The sequence below is a fragment of the Podarcis pityusensis genome (genome assembly GCF_964106645.2).
Source record: "Podarcis pityusensis genome assembly, chromosome: 13".
Lineage (NCBI taxonomy): Eukaryota > Metazoa > Chordata > Lepidosauria > Squamata > Lacertidae > Podarcis > Podarcis pityusensis.
The window spans coordinates 31887021-31907480 of record NC_138038.1 but is presented as its reverse complement, the minus strand read 5'-3'; the positions used below and the strand labels follow the sequence as shown (position 1 = coordinate 31907480).

At 43.4% G+C, this 20460-nt stretch overlaps 1 protein-coding gene across 3 annotated transcripts; it reads right to left on the bottom strand.

The window, feature by feature from the left end:
• Positions 1 to 238: 238 nt before the first annotated feature.
• LOC308461285 (tubulin polymerization-promoting protein family member 2-like) lies at positions 239 to 17343 on the bottom strand. 3 transcript variants are annotated; one of them, XM_080978061.1, is made up of 5 exons: positions 17224 to 17343; positions 13278 to 13367; positions 3411 to 3591; positions 1333 to 1483; positions 239 to 503 (listed from the first exon to the last, which is right to left on the bottom strand). In XM_080978061.1, exons 3-5 carry the CDS (start codon positions 3578 to 3580, stop codon positions 318 to 320), a joined length of 507 nt encoding a protein of 168 aa, XP_080834187.1. In that variant the 5' UTR covers positions 3581 to 3591; positions 13278 to 13367; positions 17224 to 17343; the 3' UTR covers positions 239 to 317. The 3 variants fall into 3 exon arrangements, with proteins under 3 accessions (XP_080834187.1, XP_080834186.1, XP_080834188.1); XM_080978060.1 differs by lacking the exons at positions 13278 to 13367; positions 17224 to 17343 and adding an exon at positions 8550 to 8668; XM_080978062.1 differs by lacking the exons at positions 13278 to 13367; positions 17224 to 17343 and adding an exon at positions 7176 to 7291.
• Positions 17344 to 20460: the final 3117 nt, after the last annotated feature.

The window sequence follows — 20460 nt, the reverse complement described above, 5'->3', positions numbered from 1 at the left end:
TCTCATAGCCCTGGGCCTCCAAGTAGCTTTAATCTGGGCCCGTTGATTGTGGCCAACATTGGCCAGTGCCCTAGAAGTTCTCTACTCCTAATTTGGGGGGCATTACCTTGCAGGCCTTTCCCCTTCCCCCCCACTCTCTTTCTGACACCCCTTCCTCCATTCCAGTTTTTTCACTTCTTGCCACCTGCATGAAATTAGGCCTGGACACAGCCAAAAACACACCCAGGGGCAAGCAACATATCAGAGCAGATGTTTATTGCCTTCCCCTCCCAAGGCAATGGGAACAGGCAGGGTTTTCAGAAGGCTGTGCCCCCCATCTAGTGGTACTTGTCGTAGGTTCCAGCCCCCTTGTAGGCAGAGACATAGCCGGTGTGGCTTTCAACCGGGTCCGTACGCCCAGCCAGCCCTTTGCCCTTGCCAGTTGCATCGAACCGTTCCTTGTGGGAGCCTGTGTATTTGCTGGTGTCTGTCAGCCTCTCCACAACACTAGCCGCGGTTGATTTCTGCAAGACAAGCAAGTGGAAAGTCAGTGGTGCAGTGGTGGTGCTTGGAAGGAGGGGTTAGCGCTGAGCTGATGCTTAAAAATGCAAAATAATGAGGTGGGGGAATGCGTGGATGTGTTCGTTGCCTCGTCCCTCAGAGATAGTGTCTAAACTCTAAGCCTTTCGCATTTGTGTAGGGCACTGAAAGCGGGATGGCATGCGATGCGCAAAAATAAAAACAGGTACAAGCTATTCAAAATCTGCAGCAAAATTTGAGAGGCCCAAATCATTTCAGGATAAACCCCTCTTCAGCGGCACTTTTGAAGAAGTTCCCGTGCTGGTCAGTAGGCCAATGCTTCAGCTTCCTTCCTATCCAAATTCTGCACCGAGAGGTGAATTCTGCAGCCTTTATGAATTAGGCAAATCAAGTGGAATTTGAATATTCTCTCATTTTGATTGATTTCTGCTACGGACTTGCGATTTTACATAAATTATTTTGATTTATGCGGGGCGCTGAAGCCTTGTTCCCCATCTTAATTCCTTCTGAGATTGTTGGAGTTATTGTTCCTACAGTTTTTGGCCATACATTCCCAGCCATAAGGATTGTAAACTTTTTTTTTTTCTTTAAAAAAAAAAAAGCTAGGATTCTCAGTACTGCATTCTGTACATTTCCCCTGCCCTCCCACAGAAATGCAGAGTGTGTGTATGTATATGTATATGTGTATATGCGTATATGTGTGTGTGTGTGCGCGCGCGTGTATTCCCTAAATGACTTAATTAATTTAAATGCATTATTTATTTATTTTTTAAAAAAGTGGTTGCTCCCATTTCATAGGAGAGCCACACTCACTGTTCCCGTGCTGGCTGGTTCTTTGCCCTCCATCAGCTGGTATGTGGCCAATAAAGCCTCCTCTGGGGACTTTGCCTGGAAGCGCTTTCTGCTCAGTTCCTTAACGGCTTGCTGGAACTCGATGTAGTTCATGTTGCGGGCCCCTTTGGTCCTTAAGGTTGCAGAGGGAGAACGCTGTTAGCTCATAGCCTCTGCGGCTATTTGATTTGTTCAACTACATTTGTGCCCCACCCTTTCTCTAAGGCTCTTGGAGCAGTTCCTTATCTCATTTTATCTTCACAACAACCCTGCGAGGCGAGTTAAAGAGTCAAAGACCCTTTGATGCTTTGTGGCTGAGAAGGCTGTCTCAGCTCTGCTCAAAACAGTTTCTTCATACCACAAATCAGAATGGAGGGTGAAAATATTGCCATAACTGGGTTCTGTGTGAAATGGCCTAATAATTTCATATTGTAGATTTCAAGTGTGCAAAGTGTTTTGCACAGGAGATTACCTCAGTAATCCTCTCAACGGCCCATTATTCTCATCCCCATATTGCAGTAGTAGGGATGAGGCTGAAAGCAGAGTGACTTGATTATGCCTGAGGTGATATTTTAACCTAGAACTACCCAAACCATACTGCGCATTCTTTGCCACTACATCAGACTATGGAGGAACAAGTGGGCCCTACAACAAAATGTTGCTGCATAGAGTGTTCCTATATGCTGGTCTGTCTGTAATAAAGATTTGGATTGGATTAAGAGTGCTCCTGTTCAGGGTTCCAGCAAGCTAGCCCACCTTTTTCTAGGATATTCCATTCCATTATTTCCTCTACACAGGGAATTCCACCCTTTTAATAACAACAACAACAACAACAACAACAATTTATTTATACCCAACAACAACAACAACAATTTATTTATACCCCACCCATCTGGCTGGGCTTCCCCAGCCATTCTGGGCAGCTTCCAACAAAATATTAAAATACAGTAATGCATCAAACATTAAAAGCTTCCCTAAACAGGGCTGCCTTCAGATGTCTTTTCCAAAGAGAAACAGCATTTTGTGGCCTCTGAGTGTGCTCAATCTTCAGTGGGTTAGGGTTGTTTTATTTTTTTGGGGGGGGGGGGAGTTTAACCTCCTAAGGCAGGGATCCCCAGACTACAGCCCAAGGGCCAGATCTGGCCTGCCAGGCTCATAAATCCGGCCCTCAGCACACCAGCACACGGGGACTGACTGAGCAGACCCCGCGCACTGAGGTAAACCCGGCATGGCAAGGAATTTCCTTGAAAAGAACGCTCGCGTGCGCATGTTCTTTTCAACAGAAACACCTCACTGTGCCAGATTTACCTCAGTGTGAGGAGCTGCAGAAGCCTCACCATGCGCTCAGTCTCCTGGCAAGGAGGAATTCTGACAAGAGGAACGAAGGGGAAAGGATTTTCCTCCAGAGCACATGAGAACTTTTGGACTTTACCCAGGTGGGTTGGGTGCTGCTGTCACCATGTACAAGTCAGTTAAATATGGGACAAGGCAGAAGAAAAGGCTGGTGTGAGAGAGGAGCAATGAGTCCAGCTGCTATGCTACCCGGTAGAGCTGGCTTATCAGCAGAGGCATACCTAGGCTCCCTTGTGCCCTTGGCAAGAAGCTGTAACGGTCCCTTGCATCCTTGCCGGAGATGAGCCAGAATAGAGTGGTGCAATTTTTGTGCTCCCATGGGTCTGCGCCTTTTACTGGAGCCAACCCCTGGGTACACTCCTGCTTTTCAGGCAACATAAAAGGGAAGGGTTGGTCTCATTGGTTTTGTGCACTGCAAATAAAATATGTGCAGTGTGCATAGGAATTTGTTCATATTTTTTTCAAATTATAGTCCGGCCCCCAACAGTGTCCAAGAGACAGTGAACTCGCCCACTGTTTAAAAAGTTTGGGTACTCCTGTCCTAAGATTTAATACACTAACTTTTTACTTGCAGAGTTTAAAGGCTTGGTGCCTGAGAAAGTGCAATTTCTGGGCCAGAGCCTTGCAGTGACCACTTAATATAGTGTCCTTGCCCTGTGGTCTCAGCATTCCTCACCAGACACTGCCTCTCCCACCCCATGGCTCACTTGACTTTGTTGAAGACAATGTCCACGTCAGTGCTGGTCACAAACTTCCCGTCCATCACATCACACTCCTTCAACATCTTGGAGAAGTTCTTGCCCGTTATTTCATTGCCGCTGCTGCTCGTATCCCCGTACACGGCAAATTTGCGGAAAGTTTTTTCCAGCTCTGACATGTTTCCAACAACTGCAGAGGAAGGGGGTTGAAGACAGTGGGGTGTTTAGAGGTCTGCACTTATTTCTGCCTCTATATTGCTGGTGGAAGAACTATACCTTCTCAATATGTGACTGGAGGTCCTTGTAGTATATGAAGGTAATGGGAGCCACGGGTAATAAATGGAAGTGACCCAGAATTCTCAGAATTGACTGTTTAGGAATCCCAAACTGATTCAATATACCGTATTTTTTGCTCTATAAGACTCATTTTTTCCCTCCTAAAAAGTAAGGGGAAATGTGTGTGCGTCTTATGGACCAAATGCAGGCTGCGCAGCTATCCCAGAAGCCAGAACAGCAAGAGGGATTGCTGCTTTCACTGGGCAGCGATCCCTCTTGCTGTTCTGGCTTCTGAGATTCAGAATATTTTTTTTTCTTGTTTTCCTCCTCCAAAAACTAGGTGCGTCTTGTGGTCTGGTGCGTCTTATAGTGCAAAAAATACTGTATTACCAGATGGTCTCACAACTAGGGGACACACTTTGTTACACCTGCACAGCTTTATAGGTAAATAAATACACCTGTTCCCCAAATGGTTACTTGGTGTGGAAATATTTTATGGTATCTGGTAATCTGTTGCACCTGGCTACGTAGTGCAGGTTATCACAGTCTGGCTCCCTCACATTTCTTGTGAGCATGTGGTAAAATGCATCTCAAGATGCAGCCAGATACTAGAGATGACCAGTTCCCTGAACCAACTGTGTTCCCAAACCTGAGTTCACAGAATTTTAAAGTCAGAAGGTATCTTGGAGATCATCTACTCCAGTCCCACATTCAATTAGACATCTTACAACTATAGCTTCCCTGACAGATGGCCACGCAGTCTCTACCTGAAGGACAGCTTGCTACCTTCTGCATCGTCTGCGTCACTATTCGGTAGCTCATGGTATTAGGAAGTTTCTTCTAATCCTCAGCTTAGAATCGGCTACCTTGAAAAGATGTCCACCCTCTGCCTTCTGCAGCAACAGAGAGCAAGTCTGCTCCATCTTCTGAGATAGCCCCTTTCCTCCAGATAGTTGAATACATCTGTGAAAGATGCTTGAACAGGAAGATCCCACAATACCAGATAAGGCTTAAATCTGGCCTATCTCTGTTGAGTATCAGCAGTTATTGGCAGGGCTGTTTTAGTTAAGCACACCTGAATACATTTACAACAAAGATGTATTACGGCATCAGCTTTCACGGCATGTAGAGAGTCAGGTCATGTATTCATAGCAGTGACCAGAGGAGGAATAACCACGTGGAGGAGCGCAGAGAGAAGAAACGCCATGGGGCACCTGCAGCAGCAGAACTGGACGCCTCAGTTTCCCCAGCTACAACAAATCATGCATCCTCTCCAACATTTCTCTGATAAAAATAGGGACATCCCATTTCATAATGGTAAGTTTACTATTTATACCCCACACATTTTACTGGGTTGGCCCAGCCACTCTGAGCAGCTTCCAACATATATAAAAACAAAATAAAACACTCAAAAACTTCCCTATACAGGATTGCCTTCAGAAGGCTTGGGGGCTGGATAACTCCAACATTTCTCCAATGAAAATAGGGAAAACCAGGTAGAGGGCCTTCTCAGTGGTAGCGCCCGCCCTTTGGAACGCCCTCCCGTCAGATGTCAAGGAAATAAACAACTATCTGACTTTTAGAAGACATCTGAAGGCAGCCCTGTTGAGGGATGTTTTAAATGTTTGAAGTTTTATTCTGTTTTTAATGTTCTGTGTAAAGCCGCCAAGAGTGGGGCTTATCATCATCATTAACAAAGTGGGACATTCCAGGATCAAATGAGAAACAGGGACAGGGCTTCTCTAAATCAAGGACGTCCCTGGAAAATAGGGACACTTGGAGGGACTGAACATGTCTTTCCACCACTGATCTCTACAACCACAGCAGGTGCTATAACTCTCCAATGGATTGACATAATCCCCAAAAGTGCACTCCTCCATTGTCTCCCAAGACAGACGGATGCCAACAATTATGGAATAAGCTTCCATGTGGCATTAGGCCTTTGACCACTAGTTCAAATTGGGGGGGAGGGGTCCTGCTCAGGTCCTGCTTGCAGCCTTCCCATGGGAACCTGGCTGGTCACTATGAAAATGAAGTCCTGGACTAACTGGGCCAACTTTGGCTTGATCCAGCAAAGGGCTTCTTCTGGTCTCATGACTGAAGTCTACTTCATCAGATGCACCAGGAATATATGCACATGATAGTGGGTTGGAACTGTAAGCAAAATAAAAGGAAATGAAATGCGGAAAAGTCCAGTAATAACTGCACAATTAACTGTGGTCATTCACAAAACATTCACAACTGCTTTGTTTTATTGACCAGAGTTAATTATATAAGTCCCCTTCGTGGATCACTGCCTTGCCATGGCAAAGGGGCTTGAATAACTCAGAATAACTTGAATAACTCACCTGCTGGCAAATAGAAGGGGAAGAAATGGAGGCAACGAGAGATTTTACTTTCTTGGGCTCCATGATCACTGCAGATGGTGACAGCAGCCACAAAATTAAAAGACTGCTTCTTGGGAAAAAGGCAATGACAAACCTAGACAGCATCTTAAAAAGCAGAGACATCACCTTGCCAACAAAGGTTCGTATAGTTGAAGCCATGGTTTTCCCAGTAGTGATGTATGGAAGTGAGAGCTGGACCATAAAGAAGGCTGATCGCTGAAGAATTGATGCTTTTGAATTATGGTGCTGGAGGAGACTCTTGAGAGTCCCATGGACTGCAAGAAGATCAAACGCATCCATTCTGAAGGAAATCAGCCCTAAATGCTCACTGGAAGGACAGATCGTGAAGCTGAGGCTCCAATACTTTGGCCACCTCATGAGAAGAGAAGACTCCCTGGAAAAGACCCTGATGTTGGGAAAGATGGAGGGCACAAGGAGAAGGGGACAACAGAGGACGAGATGGTTGGACAGTGTTCTTGAAGCTACGAACATGAGTTTGACCAAACTGCGGGAGGCAGTGGAAGACAGGAGTGCCTGGCATGCTCTAGCCCATGGGGTCACGAAGAGTCGAACACGACTAAACAACTAAACAGCAACAACAATTATATAAATCACCATCTGTACTTTTCTGCATTCCATTTCACTGCTTGCAATTCCCCCAGCCCTCCAAAAAATACTGTTTGCATCTAACTTTAGCTCAGCATAATGCACATATTCAATGGACTGAAGTCCATGTGCTACAAGAGGTGCATTTGACACCTGCACCTGTGTCCAGAACCCGTGTTGTCTTATGGGCACACTTAATATTAAGCCAAGAGACTTTGGGGGTCTTTTGCTATTTACAACATGTGTTTGTTGTTAAGGTGTTTAACCGTAACCTTATACCCACAAGAAGTTCTCACGCCAGAGGAAGGAAAATTGGTTTATTACACAAAATGAAAACGATAGAATAAATGGGTGCTGCTTTGGACACCAAAGTTACAAAATAAGCAGGCAGCAAATCTCACAACACAAACACACCTTGATCTAAAGTGTAAAATAATCCCTGTTCCCAAAAATTTAGAGGAAGTGAGTTAAAAGTAAAGTTAGAAAGGGAAGGGGAAGGGCATACCTATCTTGATGCAAAGTATGTGCTAGTTTCTTGAAGACACTGCGTAAAGTGGAGCTCCTTGATCAACAAACCACTGAAAAATCTAATGTTCTGTACTAATTTTAGCCAATGCATCCTAATAGAAAGGAGAAGGGGTCTTTGAGATGAGTAATTTCTTTGAATACCTATATTTCTTTGTTCCTATCACCCATTTGCTATTAAGTTCCTGCCCGATTCCTATTTCATGGAATCTGCTAAATTGGTAGTTGAAAGAGTATAATTCTAGTGAGCCATGATTAAAATGGTTATAATCTATGGAATCCATTATTTTACAGGAAGCATTGCTTAAATTTTGCTGGTAACTAGTGCATTACTTGTGCTGACCTTTACATAAAAGTCTTAGGAGCTCTGGAAGTCTCCTTGTAAGTGGCTTCCAGGACATGTTTGCACTAAGAACTAGACCACACTCAGGAAAGATCATTTAGGGGTATGTTTCATATTGAATGATACCAACTGTACTAATGCCATGACCTGCAGTAATAAACCATGTCAAAAGTTCAGATTGGCACTCCTGTTTATACCTAGAAGTGTATAACATAATAAATGATTTTAAGGTACCAAAGGCTCTTTGTTTTTGTTGCAATAGACCAACACAGCTACCTCTTTGGAGATCATGGGGGTGGGGGAGGCATTTTGAAATAATGAAATCTCACTCTAGACTCTTGCTAGATATGAACAATGCAATCCTATATGTGTTTATGTAGAATGCCTACTTTGTCCAAAGGGCTTACGGCCAGGAAAGTTGGCACAGGATTGCTGCCAAAGCATATCCGTTGTAAAGCATTATTTGTAAACTGCCCTTCAGGAAGCAAGATAGCAAACACCTCAATAATAAACATATTTTAAAGCATCAATAATGAACATACTTTAAAGCAGTATAAAAACAGCATTTTCTCAACCTGTCATTTCATGGGTAACAGACACATTACAAATAGCTTGCAGTTTCAGTTCAGCTGCAACACCATTTGGTTTCTCCTCCAAAATGCTTTGTATTACTGTACTTCATACCTATGACAAAGTAGGAGACTGCCCTATAAGAAAGGATGATTAAGCAGCATAAGTCTTAGGGTCTCCAAGATCCATTGGTATGTTCGTCACTTTCTGCAAGGTAAACCCAGAAAGCTCTTGATCCCAAAGTGTCCCTTTAAACTTTGGATCATCTCTTGCCTTAGAGCCATTGCACTGAAGCCCAATCCCTACGAGGATTTTTCAGGTCTTTCCCCTGAATTTTCAGCTTTCATTTTAAAAAAGAAAAAAATATTCCTGCATCCATGAAACATAGAAACCAGAAAGTTGAGCCCTTTCTCTCCAACCCTAGCCAGAAGCTGGGTTTACCTGGGCTTGCAGATGGTCGAGGCCCTGTATGTTTTGTTTATGTATTGCCTGGGAGGGGAAGGGCTGCTCTGTTTCAGCAAACCAGAAGGTTGAAGCATATATTTTAAGGTGACAATTATGACTTGTCTATGATGCCAGTGGTGACATCATCTTCTTGACCCTATAGTTTTGAGGACCAGGTTATGAAGAGAAGAAGACAACTTGCTGAAATTAGAGTACCAGAGATGGTACTTTTTAAAATAATGACACTTCTTTTGTATTGATGAACATTCCCCATACCAAAATGGAATGGAGTGGGCGCTAATCAACTTGGTCTTTCCTTCTGACAGTCCATAATAAGTCTTTACACCGGGGTAAGCAACCTAAGGCCCATGGGCTGGATACGACCCAATCGCCTTCTCAATCCGGCCCACGGATTGTGTGTTTTTACATCAGCATATTTTTGCATGAGTAGAATGTGTCCTTTTATTTAAAATGCATCTCTGGGTGATTTGTGGGGCATAGGAATTCGTTCATTGTTTTCTTCAGAATATAGTCTGGCCCACCACATGGTCTGAGGGACCAGCCCACAGCTGAAAAAGGTTGCTGACCCCTGCTTTACACTGTCAAGTTATCTCACACCTAAAATAAATAAGCTGTCTCCTGCCTTCAGAATCCTCACAAAGGCATCCTTGGTTTTTTGTGGTATGCAATTAATCTGAAGTCAATTAACTTAAGCAGTCCTCAATGTGGCTGCTTGCTTGCCTCTGTTCCATCTCATCCCTAGCTTGATGGAGGCAGAGTAAAGGACCCCAACATACTGGGCATGAGTCTGAGGTTTCTCTAATGTCCCTCAGGGGAGCTTCAGGGCCATAAAAACAAGGATATATCTATTGACCCTCAGCTGACCCAATCAAGCTCAGGACATGTGTGTTTTCGACCCACTCAGCCAATCACAATACACCAACAGCGAAGGGAGAGTTTTAGCACACTGCACACATAAAAAAGACAATGCACATACTTAGAAGGACAAGGAGGAGAAGAGGAGGCCTGAAATGTTATGGTGCATCCAAAAGGGAGCCTGCCACAGCTGTAAAGCTGTACTAATTAACTGTCAATTTGCTTCCCTTTAACGATCGCCTGCCACCTAAGATTTGGGCTGGCCCGACCTTTTGTGCCTGCGCATGTGCTTCTTGAGATACGAAGACCGCGTGAAGAAGCTTCCGCAAACGAGGCATTCATGCTCCAAGCTCGCTGTGTGCACCTCCTGGTGCTTGGTCAGATACGAACGCTGGGCAAAGACCTTACTGCAGGTGGAACATTTATATGGCTTCCCCGCCCGGTGGGTAAGCAGGTGCTTTGACAGGTATGAAGTCAAGCTGAACTGCTTTGGGCACTTGGGACAAGCATAAGGCTTGTCCCCTTCCACTAGTGAGGAAGATCCCTCCATCAACAGGCTTGGAGTGCTCAGGAATCGGGGCACCTTAGGGTGTTGACTGGCCACAGCTTGTGGTTGCCCAGTAGAACTGGTGATGCTTTCAGTCAAAGCCTTCCTCTGTAGTCCCCTTGAGGTGCTTGGGACAGTGCACTCCACAGAGACTGCCTCACGGGAACTCAAAATGGGGGTCAACTCAGTGCTGGGTTTGATGTCAACACGGAAGGGAGACAGCTCGGTGGGCTGTGGGTTGACGTTCTCACCATCAGTCCCACCGTACGCACTCTCAGAAGGCTGCATTTGGAACAGGGGATGAGGCAAGCCCTCAACCCCAATTTCCCACACAATGTTTGGTGGAAGCACTTCAGGGTCACTGTGTGCTCTAAAATGGCATTTGCCACACTCACAGGCTTTCTGACAGGCTAAAGGTTTGCAAGGTTCCCCAGAACACAGGGGGGGGAAATGTTGCAGATACTCTCCAGAGATGTTCTCCACAGGGACATCTTCCTCACAATTACTCTGGCCTTCCTCCTTATTTTTTTCCTGATGTGATTCATTGTTCTTTATCAGTTGCAAGTGGGAAACGTCACAGCCATAAAGTTGCTCTCCAGGATGAACAATCAAATGTTGAATGAGGTCAGAAAGCCACGGAAAGCCTTGCCCACACTGGTCACAAAGAAAGGGCTTATGGATACTGATGCTCTGTTCTGTTGTCTGGCTGTTGTGCCCAGGTGCTTCAATCTGTTGTTCCCCCCTAGGGTGACTGAGTTTATGTTGGGCAAGACTGTCAAAGCCTTCCCCAGTGTGATCACAAATGTCAAGCTCCTTGGAGCCTGTGCTCTGCTCTGTTAATGCTTTTCCAGAGTGAGTGTTCGCATGTCGAGTAAGGTCTGAAGGCCACTGGAAATTCTTCCCACATAGACAACTGGTGTAGGATGCCTTGGAGGGGCTGTTCTGGTGAGTCTTTACCTTTTCTCCACAGCAAGAGCGTTTATGATGAGCAAGTTTAGTAACTGACTGGATGTTCTTCCCACACTTCTCACAAACGTAGGACTTCTGGGACTGGGTGCTCTTGCCTGTCCTTAATGTTCTCCTGTGGCAAGCGGGTTCATGTCTAGCAAGGTCTGAAGGCCACCGGAAGTTCCTCCCACATAGACCACAGATGTGGGATGCCTTGGAGGGGCTGTTCTGGCCAGTCTTTACCTTTCCGTGACAGCAAGAGTATTTATGATGAGCAAGTTTAGTAACTGAGTGGAAGTTTTTCCCACACTTATCACAAGCATAGGACTTCTGGGACTGGGTGCTCTTGCTTGCCCGTAACATTCTCCTATGGCAAACAAGCTCATGTCTAGCAAGGTCGGAAGGCCACCGGAATTTCCTCCCACATAGACCACAAATGTAGGATGCCTTGGAGGGGCTGTTCTGGTCAGTTTTAACCTTTTCTCCACAGCAAGAGCGTTTATGATGAGCAAGTTTAGTAATTGACTGGACGTTTTCCCCACACTTCTCACAAGTGTAGGACTTCTGGGACTGAGTGCTCTTGCCTGTCCTTAATGTTCTCCTGCGGCAAGCGGGTTCATGTCTAGCAAGGTCTGAAGGCCACCGGAAGTTCCTCCCACATAGACGACAGATGTGGGATGCCTTGGAGGGGCTCTTCTGGTCAGTCTTTACCTTTTCCCCACAGCAAGAGCATTTATGATGGGCAAGGACAGTAGATGACTGGAAGTTTTTCCCACACTTCTCACAGGCATAGGACTTCTTGCTTGTCCTTAATGTTCTCCTATGGCAAGGGAGTTTATGTCTAGCAAGGTCTGAACGCCACTGGAAGTTCTTCCCACATAGACCACAGATGTAGGATGCCTTGGAGGGAGTGCTCTGGTCAGTCTTTATCTTCCCTCCACTGCGAGAGCATTTATGATGAGCAAGGTTAGTAGATGACTGGATGTTTTCCCCACATGTCTCACAGACGTAGGACTTCTGGGATTGGATGCTCTTGTCTGTCCTTAATCTCCTACGGCAAGCAAGTTCATGTCTAGCAAAGTCGGAAGGCCACCGGAAGCTCTTCCCGCAATTCTCACAGCTGAAGGACTTCTTGGACTGGGAGTGTTGATTCATCACCAACTGGGAACTGTTAGCTGCTGTATTCCTAAAATGCAGGTGTCGGGCAAGGTCAGAGGGCCATCAGAACTCCTTCCCACAAGGCCTTGGAATAGTCCTTCTGATTAGTGATTGGCTTTGAGTTTCACAAAAATTTGAATCTGCATACAGAGTAATGAGGACTAACAGATTTGGACCGCTTGCTTCTAATTGGCTTTGGCCTTGCGTAGTCTCTTTACCCCTGTAATAATAATAATAATAATAATAATAATAATAATAATTTCATTATTTGTACCCCATCCATCTGACTGGGTTGCCCCAGCCACTCCGGGCGGCTTCCAACAAATATAAAAGCATAAAACATTAAACATTAAACCCTGTATAAACTTCCTTATACAGGGCTGCCTTCAAATGTCTTCTAAAAGTTGTACAGTTCTTTATCTCCTTGACATCTGATGGGAGGCGTTCCACAGGGCAGGCACCACTACCAAGAAGGCTCTCTGCCTCGTTCCCTGTAACCTCACTTCTCACAGTGAGGGAACAGTCAGAAGGCCCTCGGAACTAGACATCAGTGTCAGGGCTGAACGATGGGTGTGGAGACGCTCCTTCAGGTATACACTTTAAAGGTCAGTGCCAACACTTTGAATTCTGCTTGGAAACGTATTGGAAGCCAATATAGGTCTTTCAGGACTGGTGTTTTATGGTCCCAGTGGCTGCTGCCAATCACCAGTCTGGCAGCCACATTCTGGATTAATTGTAGTTTCACAAATATTTTTTATTTGATTTTACAAATGTAAAATTATAACAATATCAAATACATACTCAAATTTAGAGATTCCTCTGAATCTCATAACTTCCCTCCATCCCTTCCATGGGTCCTATTGTCAACATTTTCAACTGCATATTATTTCATCATCCATATTTTAAGTCTCTATTGTCCAAAGTATTTTTTACGTTACAAGTGTTATTAAAGTCCTGCTAATATTTTCATTTGTTTACAGTGGTCTCTTAAATACATTATAAATCTTTCCCATTCTTTGGATTAGTTATAGTTTCAAAGTCACCTTCAAAGGTAGCCCCATGTAGAGCACATTGCAGTAGTCCAAGCAGGAGATAACCAGTGCATGTACCACTCCAATGAGACAGTGTGCAGGCAGGCAGGGTCTCAGCCAGCATACCAAATGGAGCTGGTAGACAACCACCCTGGACAAACTCACCTTTTGTTGGTTCTACTTCTTTTTCTCACTGTAAACAGGCCACTGGGGGCAGATTATGCTTCTGATCCTCAAAAGCCTTGGAGTTCAGGTCTGTTGAAGAGATTTCAGGGGGCATTAGAAGGGGGTAATTTAAAGTTAGCATGCTGGTCTACTGATCAGCCACCAGGTATTGCCGACTGAAAGTCTACTATTTGACTATTATGAAGAAAAGAATATCTTTGTACTTGGCAGCCTACCTTTAAATTTTTTTATTTTGGTGTCATTAGTTAGCAAGATCAGAAGGGAAGTCTACTCCCTTTGTCATATCATTATGTTTTTATATGTGCTGGAAATCGAGTCAGATGGACAGGGAACAACAACAACAACATGTCCCACTCAGTAGTCAGGGGGCAAATTTAGCTTTAAAAAATACACCCTACCTGAAGGAGGGTCTCCACAGCTATCATTCAGATAGTGGTCCAGCTCCAAGGACCTTACGGCAGTTCCCTCACTGTGAGAAGTGAGGTTACAGGGAACCTGGCAAAGGGCCTTCTCAGTAGTAGCACCCTCCCTGTGGAATGCCCTCCCATCAGATGTCAAGGAGATAAATAACTATACAACTTTTAAAAGACATCTCAATGTAGCCCTGTATTGGGACATTTTTAATGTTTGAGGTTTCGTTGTGTGTGTGTGTGTGTGTGTGTGTGTGTGTGTGTGTAGATGCCTAAAGTGGCTGCGGTAACCCAGTCAGATGCACGGGGCAATAAATTATTATTATCCTACTGGTAAACTGCCATAACTACAGGCATTTCCAAACAAGAGGGAAAGCAGTCAACAATGGCAAACATCACTGGTGACCCCTGTAGGTCACTGTAGGAACCACAAAATTACTTTTTTAACAAACACTTCCTTTTTAAATTTATTTTAAAGACTACGTTAAAATTCTGTAGCTACTGTGCTTGGTTTTTTATTCATCAGTCAGTTGAAGCTCTTCCATTTTCAAAAGAAATCACAGCTCTTCAGGATTAGCATGGCATTCCATGAGAAAAATAAAAAGAGCTGTTCAGTGAATCATTTGCACTTACATAAACCTTACCAAAGATTGTTAAAAATTAAGAACTTTGCCCCACAATAAAATAACATTTAAAAAAGAAATTTTGTTGTTGACAAAGTTAATAAGGTAGTTGATAATAACCTTTAATGAGGTTCTAACAATGTCAATGCTTTAACTATTCTTGGCCAATACAGTGGTACCTCTGGGTTGCGAATTTTGCCCCAGGATGAGAACAGAAATTGCACGCTGGCAGTGGGAGGCCCCATTAGTGAAAGCATGCCTCAGGTTAAGAACAGTTTCGGGTTAAGAACGGACCTCCAGAACGAATTCAGTTCGTAACCCGAGATACCACTGTATGTCAGCCATTTTACCCCCCCAAAAAATTCCAATAAAATACCCAACCCAAACACAACAGGGTTCTCCTGAAAAGGTTGCAGTAATAAATATTTTAAATGTTTAATTGCTTACATTGTTATTCTGCTGACCTGGCAGCAAATATCACTATCTATTCTGCTGTTTTAATATGGTTTCTACCTTTGCATTTTATGATAGTATTTCAGTGTAATACTCCAAGCCCTATAAGTCATGTTCAGCTTTTTTTAAATGGAAAAGTAGAATAAAAAATATTATACAGTAATGGAAGTAAAATGATAGCACAAACCTTGTGCAAGGGTCTGCATGGGAGGTTAAGTTCTGTGGCTGAAGGACCTTAAAAGTTAGGTTTGTCAGCCTGTAATAAGCCTGTACCATATTGATAGCTTGGGGTAGGATGGTTGGGTCCCCTCTGTTAGTCCCAGCTTCACTAGCCCAATAAAGTTCTGGGGGACAGGAGGCACCCCTTACTGATGATGCATCTTAATTAAGCCCCACAGTTCCTCCACAAGGAAGTGTTGTAAACAAAAATTGCCCTTTTTCCCTTATGGGGTATCCAAGAGCCCATATAGAGTCCTTAAGTAGTTTCCCTATTGGTAGGAGAAAATAACAGAGGCCAACCAGAGAATATTGAGAAGAAAAGCTGCTAGTAAGCTTGATCTTTATTGATCTGTTGCAACAGGGTGCTCCCCTTACAAGCAGGAAAAGAGGAGGAACCCAGAACAATGGCGCGCAAGGCTTTATAAAGACTTTTGAGATTACCACCCTGTAGATCAAGACCACCCCCAGAAACATCATACATACATCACAGAAAAGGCAGTCTAAAACAGAAATTTGAATGTTGTTTTTCTTGTTTGACAGGTTATCTGATTTCCTTTCCTGAATGTCTTTCCTGATAGTCTGTCACCCATTAAAATGCTGATTACTCAATTCTTGAGACAATGGGAAGGCTTCCTGACCCCCCTCCCTCCTTGCAGGGAAAACTTTTGGTCAGTTTGGGAATCAAAATGGTTTCAGGTCGGTCTTCCTGTGCTGATCTACGTACGTGCTTGGTTGGTACACTTAAGAACATTACCATGTATCTAAGAACTCAAAATTCCTATCACAGAAGCTAGGCCAAGCCAGCCTGGAACTGGCACAGCAAAAGAAGAAGAAAAATGTTCCCCCACCATCTGCCTTGGCCAGTGCAATATGGCAAGGCTTTGACTGCTAATCCTACAGTCTTACTCCCATGTATGTGTAAGATTGCCACCTGAATTTGAATGTACTCTCAAAACATCAATAGAAGTTCCTTTTCTTTTGCATAAAAATATGCAGACGCATCATCATTATAAATAAATAAACAGGTAAAGATCGCTTATTAGATCAAAGCTACAACTTCCTGCTAGGCCACTTGTTTCAATAAAAAGTTGAGAAAGAGGTGAGTGGCCTGTTGATACCATTGTTCAGAGGGTGTAAAAATATAACAACTACTACGAACCCTCTTTAAAAGGGCCAGCATTTTTGCAAGTTACATCTTGGCTGAGAGAAGGCCTTTCTTTGGCTGCTGGCTGTCCCCACAGTGAAAACTCTTTGTTCTCTACAACTGAAATCTTCCTGTGGAAGAACATGAGCGGGCAGGACAAAAAAAACCCACCTTTTCCTTCAACAATGATTCTTTGTGTGATCCCCACAATGAATATTTCATCCATCACAAAAAGCCAATGAGCCTAATTACACCTTTTCCAAGGAAGGAAAATTTAGACACTACCACTAAGGTGAGAAGGGTGGGCCTTCCATGCAATCACACATCCCTGCTTCATGTTTATTACCCCAGAGTTTGTAATTAAACACCATCTGCCTTAGATTATAATCTCCACTTTGCCCCTAGACTGTGAAGGGAAAACCTCCTTTATGCCGCCCAAACAAAAGAACAGGAAGGCAATGAAGGATATTAAGGCGTGGTAATCTCCTCTGATTTATGGACCCTTAGTCCAAAATTCAGAATAACAAAAGCAGAGTAAAGCGACCGTGGCATTAAGAAAGATGCACTGCACGAAAGGGAGATTGCCTCTGAAACAACTTCAGCTACTCTGGTATATTTTTAATCAAGGCGATGGGAGTACACAAAGTATTTAAGGCGGATTGATCTTGCATGTATGGCTCTAGAATAAAACACACGTGTATAGTGGACAGTCCCAGGAATCATGGGCGTGATCCAGTGGTCTCTTAACCCAACCTCCTGGCTGCCAGGGAGGCGCACCTATCCCTCACGCCAACAGATCTTTTAAAAATGTGCCAATGAATAAATATTAGCAGCCCTATACATTTGTGCACCACGTAAGTAGGAGCTTCAAAGAGAGAAAAACCCTAAGCCTCGCCTCCCCTTCCCCAGAAAAAAACTACGCTACCAGTAGACGCAAATCATCAGATCCCAACCAAAAAGAGCCCCCCAGGGGGTGATCATGTCCCCGTCTCTACCTTGAAGATGATCTATAATCATCACCATCATCCGCCCATCTGGCTGGGTTTCCCCAACAGAATATTATAAACAATCCTCACATGTTCTTTCCAAATGGGTGCATCATGGAAGGTCCTGAATTCAACCGGGAAAGGAGAGGAAGGGGCGGACCAAGATCCTGCTTCCCAACCTCCTCCTCTCGCACGCCTTCTTTCTGCTTGAATCAAGCCCGAGGCTCCCTTCTAAATCACTTCTTTAGCCTTAGCCGAAAAGAGGCCGCTCCCGGGCCGCGCTGCAGTTTAAACGGCCTGCGGTCACGCCCCCGGCGTGACGCGCCAGGAATCCCCATGACGTAAGCTGCATCCCTCCTCCCCCAAGCCGTGTTGCTGGGGGTCCCGGATGCTGGTCCGCAACACAGACCCCCAGAGAAGGAGAGCGGATTAATTGAACAACGGGTTTCCATTGTCGTTTTTGCATTCAAGCGGTGCATACCCGCAGTTTATTTCTTCCTTTATTATAACACTATTTCTTAGCATTTCCGTTGCACTTTTAAGGTAAAGATGTACTTTGCACTCGCCGTTTCACTGCTCCTTGCAGCAACCCTGTAAGGTAGGCAAACATTATTGTCCCCATTTGCACGTGAGAATTTAAGGCACAGAGGGATTATGATGACTTTCCTAAGATTACTGAGTGAGTCCAAGGCTGAGTGGATATTTTGAACTGGCAACTGCCCTCTCTTAGTCCCTGCCCAGACTGTATTTAAAAGAACAGTATACTGTACTGTAATCACTTGAGCTCTTTGGCAGGCTTTCAATACCTTCTGCAATGTTACAAAGACTGGTTATTTTGGAGGACTATAGTGCAGATGAACTAGAATATGCAGTTTTTTAGATATATAAAGGACCCACAGAGGGGAGGGGGGAAGTCCTAAGATTCGGAAGAATCTTGTTTGATTTTAAAATTTAAATTTGATTAATGTGTGATTTGTTTTGTAAAACCAATAAAAATTATTGGAGAGAGTCTTGGAAATGGCATTACCTTAGCCTTTTTCGTTTTCTCAAAACATGGAGTCCACAGTCAGTTTCTTCATTTTGAACATGTTATTCCCAATACAGTAAAAGGTTTGGTTTCGTGTCCTCTATTTTTCGTGTTCAGTGAGGCCCACATAGCTGATTTGAGGTAGGCATGTGTATGGTCAAGGCTAAGCTGTTAGGACTTAGGAGCACACCTTTCAATTATTATTCCAAGAAAATCCCCATTGTCCTCTCAATTACTCAAGGCTGTAAATAATACTGACCCACCATTAATCTAAACAACAACAACAACAATCCCATACTGTGTATCTTGTATCACCATTGGCCATTTGAGAAAGTTTTGTATTTGGCTTTTATGTGTGCTTAATGGTTTGTTTGCTTTGTATGCTGCTTAAATAATCTATTCTATGAGGCATTTATGCCATAAATCTCAAAGGAATCTTCTCTCACGCTTCATCATGGTTAGCAGGCCTCGAGGGGAGGAAAGGCCGCTGACCATTTTCATGTGCTTCCGAGGACAAACCAGAACAGTTGCTCACTGCAGTCATGGAGGGCAAGATCTTAAAGGCAAGTTCATAGATCCGCTTGTGGCCTCCATTTGCTGTGCCAATGGAATTCAACAGAAAAGGAATAAGGATATAAAATCTTTGGACAAATTGATTCCCTCCCCCATAGATGCTTGTGCTAAAAAAGTAGTAATTATGAAGGTGAGTTGAGGACTTATAGAGCTATAGTAGGTTTACTGAAAATGGGTATAAACTTTTTTTTTTAAGAAAAAGAAATCCAAGAAAGACCTGGTATCAGGTTGGTTTCAGTATCACCATTAGATGGTTTTATATGACAAAAATCTGATTTCAAAATGAGGTTATAAAATGTTATGAGAATGGGATACTAAAGATTAATTATTGGCTAAGGCAAGAATGATACAGTGGGCTAAAGATTTAGGTCATAATGTTGATAATGGCTTCTTGGGAGAAGTTATGAAAAAAGCATATGGAATTTACTGCTTGTTATAAATTAAGAGAAAACTCTTATAATGATGTACAGGTGGTATTTAACACCAAATAAATTGACCAATATGTATAAAAAATGACAAAATTATCATAATATAGAAGTTTTTGTGATAGATACAAGATATAATGCATTAGAAAAGGTTTGAGTAGAACTCCTAAAATGCTTGGCAGGGGGTTGGACTCGATGGCCCTTGTGGTCTCTTCCAACTCTATGATTCTATGACTCTTACTATAGAGAACTCCAGCCTATATAGAACAGAAGGGAGGTTTAAGGAGTTTTTCAACCTTTCCAGATTGTGCTGTTTAGCTAGGAGAGAAGGAACACATTGGGAGAGGGTAGGAAGGAAAAACTTTGCCGTCAGTCACTTCTAGATTGTATTTTTGCAGAAGGGATTCAATTGCATACTGGAAATTTAGGTAAGCAGGGTTACAATGGATTACAGTGCTCTGTAGCTCTGATGCAATAATAATAATAATAATAATACATGAGAGAGACATACAAAATGTGGTTAGGAGACTGTCAGTGATGTGCACTAACAAGTGTGAGTATGGGGACAAATGACTGACAGGAAGGCATGTAAATGAGCACAAACAAATGAGGTTGCTTATTCTTGCACTTCCCTGCAAACAAATCAGAACAGATGCTCAATAAATAAAGATCGGACATCACCATAACCTCCTCATATGCTTTGTTCAAGCAAATTAATGCTCAATTAACAGGTCGTAAGGAGCCCAGTGTAGTTTCTTTTTTAAAAAATCATTGCATGCATCCCCCACCCTCACCCCTTGCTCCAGAATACTGTACATTTTTATTTATTCAAGCAGATTAATCCTCTTCCCACCTTCTTTCTTTTTTTATATAAAAAAAGCCTGACACCTCCAGCATTTGGTGGTTGTTGTTTTTAAGCTGACATCTTCATTCTGTAGGTCCTGGAAAGCACTGACCACAGATCTTTTGTCAGGCTATTTTTAAAAAATGCATACAAATATACTTCTGCATACCTTGGAAATATATTGAAGATGTAGAAACTACTACCGTACTATTTGGTGGCTCTGTTCCTCCTCTAAACCTAGAGGCATCAAGCCACCCAAGAAAGTTTATGCTATAGTAAAATTGTTAAGTCTTCAAGGCGCCATGAGATTCTTTAATATGATTTAGTTGAGCTCAAACCCAGGAACACACAATTTTAGGAATTAAGTTTCCAGTTCTCAGATGTTCAGAAACAGAAAATCTGGTAAAACTTACTTTTGCACCATTTAAAGGACAGTCAGCTTACGGCAGTACTACAGT